This window comes from Panthera pardus, unplaced genomic scaffold, assembly GCF_024362965.1.
Source record: "Panthera pardus isolate Hobbes unplaced genomic scaffold, ASM2436296v1 HiC_scaffold_22, whole genome shotgun sequence".
In the NCBI taxonomy this organism is placed as follows: Eukaryota; Metazoa; Chordata; class Mammalia; order Carnivora; family Felidae; genus Panthera; species Panthera pardus.
In genome coordinates, this window is record NW_026526788.1 from 32,447,828 (window position 1) to 32,457,260 (window position 9,433).

At 52.5% G+C, this 9,433-nt stretch overlaps 1 protein-coding gene across 2 annotated transcripts; it reads left to right on the forward strand.

Moving 5' to 3' along the window:
* Nucleotides 1–2,658: 2,658 nt before the first annotated feature.
* DDIT4 (DNA damage inducible transcript 4) lies at nt 2,659–4,861 on the forward strand. 2 transcript variants are annotated; one of them, XM_019444480.2, is made up of 3 exons: nt 2,659–2,788; nt 2,913–3,174; nt 3,478–4,861. In XM_019444480.2, the coding sequence occupies exons 2-3, from the start codon at nt 2,973–2,975 to the stop codon at nt 3,969–3,971; spliced, it is 696 nt and encodes a 231-aa protein (XP_019300025.1). In that variant the 5' UTR covers nt 2,659–2,788; nt 2,913–2,972; the 3' UTR covers nt 3,972–4,861. The 2 variants fall into 2 exon arrangements, with proteins under 2 accessions (XP_019300025.1, XP_019300026.1); XM_019444481.2 differs by having other exon boundaries at nt 2,937–3,174.
* The last annotated feature ends 4,572 nt before the right edge of the window (nt 4,862–9,433 follow it).

Sequence of the window (9,433 nt, forward strand, 5' to 3'; positions counted from 1 at the left end):
TCCAAAGGTTCTCCTGGAAGACAATGGTATGGGGCTTTGAGCCCTCCTTCACAGGGGAGAAGGGGGTCAGTGAGGAAAGTCGTTTGGAGCCTCCCCGGCCCCCAGTCCTCCTTGTAGGTGATTGTTTATTCTGCAGCCCACCCCTTCTGCTCTAGGAGAGACGTCCAGGGCTAAGACTGCTGGTCCTTTTTTCCATATTTTTAGAAAACACAATGAGGCAACAACATTAGTGGATTTCTTTTGAAAAGAAACAAAATTACTCAGTGCCCATTAACACAGGCCTTCCCATTTGGGAAAAACTTGGCAATAACAGAATGAGACAGTGAATGATAAAATGTGCTTAGTACACTGCTTCATGACCATGTTTCGCTGCCACACAAATAACACACACATACACACACTGCACAGCCCACACTTACGCTGCGTATACTCCACATATAAACCACATTCACAATTCATATATACCACACACACAGTTCACATACACCACACCATAACCAACACCCACTAAGATCTACACATACAGCGCACTCACACCACAGATATTCCACACACATACACACAAAATACATACAAAGCACAAACCCTACACTGCAGACACACTGCACATATTCAACACACACACAAACATTCAAATGCACCACACAAATACCATATTGAATATGAACTGAGCTCTCCACACGGTCTCTGGATTCTTTTGCTTATGAATATCCACTTTTTTAAAAACCTCTATTTTTCTTAGTGTTCCACATTTTTTTTCTGAAATATTTCTTTTTCCTGCCACAGAGAGAGGGAGAGATGAAAAAGAAAAACATCCCCAAACTATCTCCTTCTGTCTCAGGTGTCCCCAACCCAGTCTGTCTGGTGGGAAGAGGGAATTGTACTCTGATGGATTCATTCCCTAACCTTCTGTCCTGGCGACAAGGCCACATCCATACGGGTCACCCCACCTCAGTAAACTGTGATTTCAAGAGAATGTCACCTACCACCACCAGCCCTCCAAGCACTTCCCCTAACCCCCCTGACCCTGGTGTCTTTAAGGCTCCCAGTAAGTGACTGGAACTCGGAGGACAGGAAGAAAGGGCCAGTGTTCAGGCCTTAATCGCCCCAGCGGCCAAAAGACTATTCTGTTGTGCGGCAATCTTAACGCTATCTCCTAATCTGACTCCCCCTAATTTATTTTTTATCCATAAATTTGTCTCCATAATTGGTTCCTCCATCTGGAAAATGGGGGAGGGGGTGGTGGTGCAGGGCCTCAATTCCGGTCCTTTCTGGTTCGAGTCACGGTTTGCCCGAAAGGCCCACGGGTCAGCCTTTTTTTTTTTTTTTTTTTTTTTAATTAGGTGGGGGTGGGGATGGCAGGGGCCCGACCTCCAGCAAGTGTCATCTGTCACGCGCAAGCCCGCCCCCGAGGCGAGGCCTGCCAGTCGGATCTGGTTAGGCTCCCGGAGTGGGAGCGTCTGCTGTAAATTTGGTTCCCTCTTCTATCAGGATCCCGGTGTCCCAGATTGATAAGGCTTTAAAGACGTAAAGTCCGAACCTCCTCCCACCCTCAGCAATCATTATTCGTCCCCGAGCACTGCCATCAAGCCAGATATCCTGTGGCCCCGCCTGAATGACGAAACAGGGGATGGCCATTGCACTCCCGGACTTTTCCGGAGATCGTCCTTGGTCCTGATGCAACTCTCCGGTTCTTTTACACAAAGCTCCTTGGAAGGAGGGGCGCTAGGACCCGGCAGACGCCCGAGGACTCTCGGGTACAGAGGGCGGGGGAGACACCACCGAACCGCTGTCGGTTTGTAGGGCCCGCGGAGGGCCCTTGTGTTCATCGAATTTGAGTCCCCGTTCTCAGACCCAAGACCAGGCGCTAGGAACCCGAGCCCAACAAACCTCTTCTAGCCACCCTCGCCAAACTCTCTCCTTGGAAGCAGTTGGGGGTGGGAGCGGACACGATCTAGCGGACGAGGATCATATGTGGGGGGGGGGGGGCATGGACCTCCCCCATTAACCCACCCCCTGGGGCTGTAGAGTTAACAAACTGGTGGCGCTGCAAGAGAGCTCGGCGCTGGGACCAGCCCTGCCTGGACCCCATCCCCATATTCCGACCCTATGCAAGGCCGGGTTAGCGTGGGGTATGTGCGCGAGGTCCGGCCGGGTTAACGTCTGCTCCCCGCGCCGCCGTCCCACAGGCATCCACCCGAGCGCTTACTTGTGCCTGTAGTCTCAGGTTCCCAGACGCTGGGGGCAACCGTTTTCCCGGCCCGCCGCCCCCTCAAGTTCCCCTGCCTTTCCCCCCGCGCGGTCACGGCTACCCCCTCCCCCAGCAACAGGACCCTATAATAAACAAGTCGTTCCTTGATCCTCCCCTGCCGCGAGCGCCCTCGGGGACCTTGGCAGCTGCAGCCGCCGCGGATCCCTTCCAGAAAGGGGGCGTGGCCGCGGCGCGGGGTTCGGCTGGGAGCGTTCTGGGGCTCAGCGGGGGCGGGGCCAGACCTCTGTCACCGGGCAGGAGAGAACGTTGCGAACGTGCGCCCGGAGCCCATTGGCCGAGGGGGGCCACACTCCCGGATCTGGATTGGGCTGAGGCGCTGAGGAGGCGTGGCCTCTCCGCTCTAGTCCTTATAGGCCTCTCGGTGCTGGTGCTAGGGACCGCGGCAGGCCAAGGGGGAGGTGCGGGTGGGTAGAAGGGACAGGTCTGGGCAGTGCGCGGGGGTTGATACCAGTTCGCGCACCCATTCAAGCGGCAGTACGCACTTGTCCTAGCAGTTCTCGCCGACCGAGCTAGCTGGTAAGTGTCCTTTCAGTATGTACTGATTCCTGCGTGGGGAGGCCTCAATCCTGAGGGTCCGAGCGCTCTCAGTCTGGTCCAGCCCCCAGACTGACGCCGGGTCCGTGCGCCTCCTGTCTTACAGCGTTTTCTGCGTTCCTGCATCCAGAGCTCAACTGCAAACGTCCTGGCGTCCGTCCTCATCATGCCTAGCCTTTGGGATCGCTTCTCATCGTCCTCCTCCTCTTCATCGTCGTCCTTGTCCCGAACTCACACCCCAGATCAGCCGCCGCGCTCAGCCTGGGGGTCGGCGGCCCGAGAAGAGGGTCTTGGTCGCTGCGCGAGCCTGGAGAGCTCGGACTGCGAGTCCCTGGACAGCAGCAACAGTGGCTTTGGGCCGGAGGAAGGTAAGCCGTGGGCGGAGACTGGACGCGACTCACGGGGCCCGGGAGGTGAAAAAGCACCGCTCTGGAAGGGGTCAACGCCGCCTTGTCTTCCTATCCCATCAGAACCCTGATTGCGGAGGGGTGGCGGGATGGAGGACGGAGATTGGAGTATAGGGTACAAGTGTGGGGCAGAAACTGAGGCACAGAGTGGGAAGGAGTGTTGGTTTCTTAACGCAAGAGCACCCCCCTCCTCCCTCCCCCCCCCCCCCCCCCCGCCTTTGGAGCTGTTCTTATATCCCTCTCTTGTGTGCTCTCCCTTACCAGACTCGGCATACCTGGATGGGGTGTCCCTGCCCGACTTCGAGCTGCTCAGCGACCCTGAGGATGAGCACTTGTGTGCCAACCTGATGCAGCTGCTGCAGGAGAGCCTGTCCCAGGCGCGGCTGGGCTCACGGCGCCCAGCGCGCCTGCTGATGCCCAGCCAGCTGGTGAGCCAGGTGGGCAAGGAACTACTGCGCCTGGCCTACAGCGAGCCGTGTGGCCTGCGGGGGGCGCTGCTGGACGTCTGCGTAGAGCAAGGCAAGAGCTGCCACAGCGTCGGCCAGCTGGCCCTCGACCCCAGCCTGGTGCCCACTTTCCAGCTGACCCTCGTGCTGCGCCTGGACTCACGCCTCTGGCCTAAGATCCAGGGGCTGTTCAGCTCTGCCAACTCTCCCTTCGTCCCCGGTTTCAGCCAGTCCCTGACGCTGAGCACGGGCTTCCGAGTCATCAAGAAAAAGCTGTATAGCTCCGAGCAGCTGCTCATTGAGGAGTGTTGAACTTGAGCCTCGGGGAGTGGGGGGGGGCCTACCCTGCCCCCACGCCAGAGACCACTCAACTTTTGATTTTGAGGTGGAGGTTGGCAGGCAGGAGCTGAGGGATTGACGCCTGTCGTTAGCAAACTGACAACAGCCACCTGAGGGGAGGAAGGTGGAGGTGGGGGGAACATTGTGTTTCCTAGGAAGCTCACTGAGGTGTGCAGGTAGCTCCCGGTTGGGGGCCTATGCCCCTCAGTACTGTAGCATGAAACAAAGGCTTAGGGGCCAACTGGGCTTCTGGCTGGATGTGTATGTAGCATGTACCTTATTATTTTTATCGTTACTGACAGTTAAGACAACAGTGGTGTGACAGCCAGGTGAGCAGCTGGGCTGCACTGGCCTTTGCAAGGGGTTGTGTGCTCCTGGTAGCAGCCCTGGTGGGAGGGGGGAGGTCAAGGCGGTTTTGTGTATCTCATGGTCTGAAGGGGCCAAATGTGTTCTTTGTTTTTGTACCTTTGGTTTTTGTTTTTGTTTTTGTTTTGATCAGAGCTTCACTACTGACCTGTTCTAGGCAGCTATCTTACAGACGCATGAATGTAAGAGTAGGAAGGGGTGGGTGTTGGGATCACTTGGGGATCTTTGACACTTGAAGAAAAAATACACCTGGGAGCTGCATTTGCCCCTCCCTCCCCTCCCCCAATGTGTACTGGGGAGTTGAGCTGTGAGGGGATGGGGCTGATTGGGGTGGGGTGGGGGCTGGAACCCCTCCCCCAGAAGAGTGCCATCTGGGTCTTCCATCTAGAACTGTTTACATGAAGATACTCGCTGTTCATGAATACACTTGATGTTCAAGTATTAAGACCTATGCAATATTTTTTACTTTTCTAATAAAAAAAAGGTTTGTTAAAACAGTTGAGTCTCGTCAGTGCTGTGAAATAAAAGAGGGGGATGGTTGCCGGTAAAAGGCAAGTTTCTTCAGACTCGGGTCCACCCGTGTGTTGCTCTGTCCTTTTCCGGGGCTGCCTGCCAGCCTGGTAATGGAGGTATGTGGATTGTGTGCCATCTGTGCCAAGAACCCTGGCTCCCATGGCTGGCTGATGCTACCAGGGAAAAGTGCTGGAAAGCCCTGGAAGGTGAGGCGTTGAGTCAGACCTCCCACCGAGCTCAGTAGGGAGAGCTCACCTGGTTGCTCTGGGTTAGAAGGCCCGGGTACAGGGTATAGAAGCCCAAGGCACTTACAGAAACTCGAAGGACTTCCAGAGACTTCTTTTTCCTCCTATGAAAAAGTCACAGTTCCATTTGTTATGCAGTCACGAAAATCACAAAATTGATCTCTGAATGTAAGAGGCTAGGGAGCAGGAGCACCAAGAAACGGAGTTAGTTCTAGCCTCTTACTAGACCAAGAACCTAGGGCACCTAGGAGTATGGCTTGCTCCTGGGAGGAGGTGTGGCCCTGGCAGGTGCAGAATGGACAAGGCACACAGACACACATGCACATGGAAGCAGAAAAGGAGGGGTGGTGAGGCCTTCTGAGCAAGGGGACTGCAGGCCTATCTAAGGGAATTCCTTGGGTGACTGGGACTCATTGCCCTCTCTGGGCCCCAATTTCCTTATCAGTGAAATAGGGATTGGGCCAGATGAAGGCCAAGGCCCTTCCCACTTCTCCCTCCCCTTGACCGTCGTGGGGGGGGGGGTGGGGGGGGGAGTGGGGGAGGGGGTGTGGGCAAACCTCCCACACCGGCCTTTGGAAAGCTGTTATCTCCCTTGTTTCTCTTCCTGGTCCCAGGCAGGCCTTGTTTGCCCGATGTTAAAACAGTAGTTTTCCCACTTGAGTGTGTGGGGCCCAGGTTAAAACCCAGATCCCCGGGCTCTGGTGAAGATTCTGGCTGAGTGCACCTGGGGCAGGGCCCCAGGAACCTGCATTCTCGTCAGTGATTCTGACAAAGAGTCTCAAACTCTGGGATAGTTGAGAAGACTCACATCTCTTTGGTAGAGCTGGGTGACTTGTTCCCCAAATTGAATGAACTTGGGTTAGAACTGGATCTGAAAACGCTGGTAACAAATAAGTTGCCCAGAGCAGTTTTAGGAGAACCCTCACCCTCAGTTTCTTAGCTCATCCTCCTGATAGCCACCCTGTGAAAGCTGGGTGGGATGGGGGTTAGTAATGTTTCACAGACTCGTAAACACAGGCCGTAGCCCTTGAATGACTGTCCTCTGACCGTGGCTGACCTCGTTCACTCTCGGCCCCTCAGGGTGGGAGCTGGGAGTGTACGGTGCTCAGCCTTTGGATGGTGTCTGGGCTCACTTTCCGGGGAATTAAGAGCAGCGCCAATGCTCACAGCTGTGTATCCCTTGCCACAAAGGAAGAACAAAGAAAACAACCATGCCCAGCTCCAAGACAGAGTCTTATTGGTACTTAGAGGCAAGAACTCGATGGCACAATAAACATTAACCCCTCTCCAAGACCAGGAGGCAGCGAGCGCACTTTTCTTCGTTTCTCTTTCTTTTTTAAATGTTTATTTATTTTTTGAGAAAGATACAGGGTGCAAGCGGGGGAGGGGCAGAGAGAGAGGGAGACTCAGAATGTGAAGCAGGCTCCAGGCTCTGAGCTGTCAGCACAGAGCCCAACATGGGGCTCGAACCCACAGACTGTGAGATCATGACCTGAGCCGAAGTCGGATGCTTAACAGACTGAGCCACCCAGGGGCCCCTCTTCTTAGTTGGTCAGACTGAGGCCTGGACTCCCAAGAAAGTACAGCTGAGTCGCCATCTCCCTGAAGCCAGACTGGCTTTCCTCATCATAGGGCTTGCAAATGCCCCCCAGCTGGACAGAAGGGCCCCCAGATGGGAGCTGGCAGGCTTTCTCAGACCCAACAGGGAGCTTTGTCCCAGGTATTGGGTGGGCTCTTGAAGAGAAGCTGGGAAAGATTCCTTTGTTGCTAAGACCGAAAGCTAATAAAGCTTATAGACTTACAAATAACATCCAACTTTGGAAAATGCTTCCAGGCTTATAAAATTTGTTCTGATTACCTTTCTTATTTCTATTTCCTAGCTCATCAGGGTATTACTCTAGAACCTACAATAGCTTCCTATTGTCAGATTCCACGGTCTGCCTTTCAAGACCTTCGATATTGGGCCCTACTTGCCCTATACAGGCTGATGGCCCACCACACTCCCTACCACTCCCTGTCTTTAGGTACAGGTCAGTATGGCCTGCTCCCTTCTCTGGCCTGATTTTGCTCATTCCAGTGCCCTTCACCAGGGATGTCATCCCTCTGTCCTGCCTGCAAACCCTCCCCCTTCCTTTAAGACCCAGAGGGAGTTTCAGCCCTTTTATGACTCTCCTCTGCCTCCTCCTGCCTCCTCCTTCACAATCAGTGTTGAAAACTTTGCAGTTTCCTGATCTCATTTTATGCACTTGCTTCATATCTCCCGGTTCTTTAGGGGTACCCCCAGGTTCCCCTCAGGCCCTGGCTGGCTGACTGCTTGCTCATTCCCCTCTCCCTTGGCTCAAACAACACAAGATTCTCTCACCAGCCTCAGACCCTCAGGCTAAGAAGAGAGGAGGGCAGGGTAAAAATACTTTATTGTTTTATTATGCCTGCCACCCAGTTTAGAGGAATATTAAAGGCTAAGGTCCTGGAAGGGAAGTAGTGTCCCTAGTAGTTAAGGCCACTATGCTGTAGTTAGTGAAATCTGGGTTCGAATCCTGACTCAGACATTTTTCTTCTTTTTTTTTTAGCCAGTGACCTTGAGCAAGTCACTTTAAGTTACCTCATCTATAAAATGGGGATACTAGTGAAGAAATGTGTATATAAAGTCATAACTGGGGTTCACCATTGGCAGAGGAAGCCAGTAGTTGGGCAAGAGATGGGGGCCTGAGCTGTGGCAGAGCTGGCTTCAGAGTAGGGGACACCTTTGACCTCCTTCCCCTCTGGTCCTCCTTTCTTCTAACATCTTTCCAAGTCACCATCTTTTTTTTTCTTTTTTTAATGTTTATTTATTTTTGAGACAGAGAGAGAGAGAGAGAGTGAACAGGGGAGGAGCAGAGACAGAGGGAGACAGAATCAGAAGCAGGCTCTAGGCTCTGAGCCATCAGCACAGAGCTCAATGCCAGGCTCCAACCCACGAGCTGTGAGATCATGACCTGAGCTGAAGTTGGACGGCCAACCAGCTGAGCCACCCAGGCGTCCCTCAAGTCACCATCTTAACAAGAATTGTGTCAACATGTAACCTTAATACATTCCTGTAAAAAACACCATCTGGGGGGGCTCCTGGCTGGCTCAGTCATCAGAGCATGTGAGTGAGTTCGAGCCCCACATTGGGTGTAGAGATTACTTAAAAATAAAATCTTAAACAAACAAACAAAAAACCCCTCCATCATTTGGGGGTAATGTGCTTAGACAGCCTCACTTCTAAGCTATATTCTTCTAAGCCTGGAACACATTAAGCACCTATATTAGGTTGCTTCACTTCCCCCTCACGGTTCAGAAGGAAATGCAAAGGCCCAGAGTGAGCAAGGCTGCAGGGCTCAGAAGGGAAGAGTGCCCTCCTCCCAGGCCTTCCACTCATTCCTCTGAGCCCTCCCTGGCTCCCAGGTCAGGGTGTGTGGGTCAGCCACATCTGCTTTTGCTGCTGGCGGGAGGCAAGTACCACTGGGGCAGCCCCGCGGAAGGCTGAGGAAACACACAGCACAAAAACCAGGTCCAATTAATAGATTATCACAGGACTCTGTAATTATCCTGAAAGGGGGCACTTTATGAAGGAATCACAAATTAGAAAACAGTCTCCTAAAACTCAGACACGTCCATGGAGGGGCCAAGCTGAGGAGTGTCCATCTTGACCTCAACCATGGGCAGCTGCATGGAAACATCTGTGGCCATGTGATGCTGATGGCTCTGAAGGCAGACGCTGATGGACTGTCATTTGATTACTGCGTTCATTCATTCAACTCGTATATAATTAAGTGGCTCTGTGGGGCTGCAAGACAAAGTTAAGTGGGAACCCCTAAGACGCATCAAAATTTTGAATTGACATCAAAATTCCCTCTCTCTCTCTCTCTCTCTCTTTCACACACACACACACACACACACACACACACAAACACACACACACACGCTCACACATAACTACACACTCATTTACAAGAAAACCAGGGGGCATAAGGAGAAGAGAAAATGGGCACACACTCAATTTTTCCTATCCCTAACACCCCAGGAAAATATATCCAGCAATACAGAATGATTAAAAGTGATTAAAGAAATTAATTAAGCGATATACTTAAAATCGGTGACTTTTATTGAATGTAAATTATACCTTAATACCCGAATTAACAAATATATGTGTGTGTGTGTGTACGCACAAAAATTAACTCAAAGTGGATCATAGACCTAAATGGAAGAGCTAAACTTTGAGCATTTTAGAAGAAAATATAGGTATAAATCTTCATGATCTTGGATTAGGCAGTGATTTCTTAAATATGA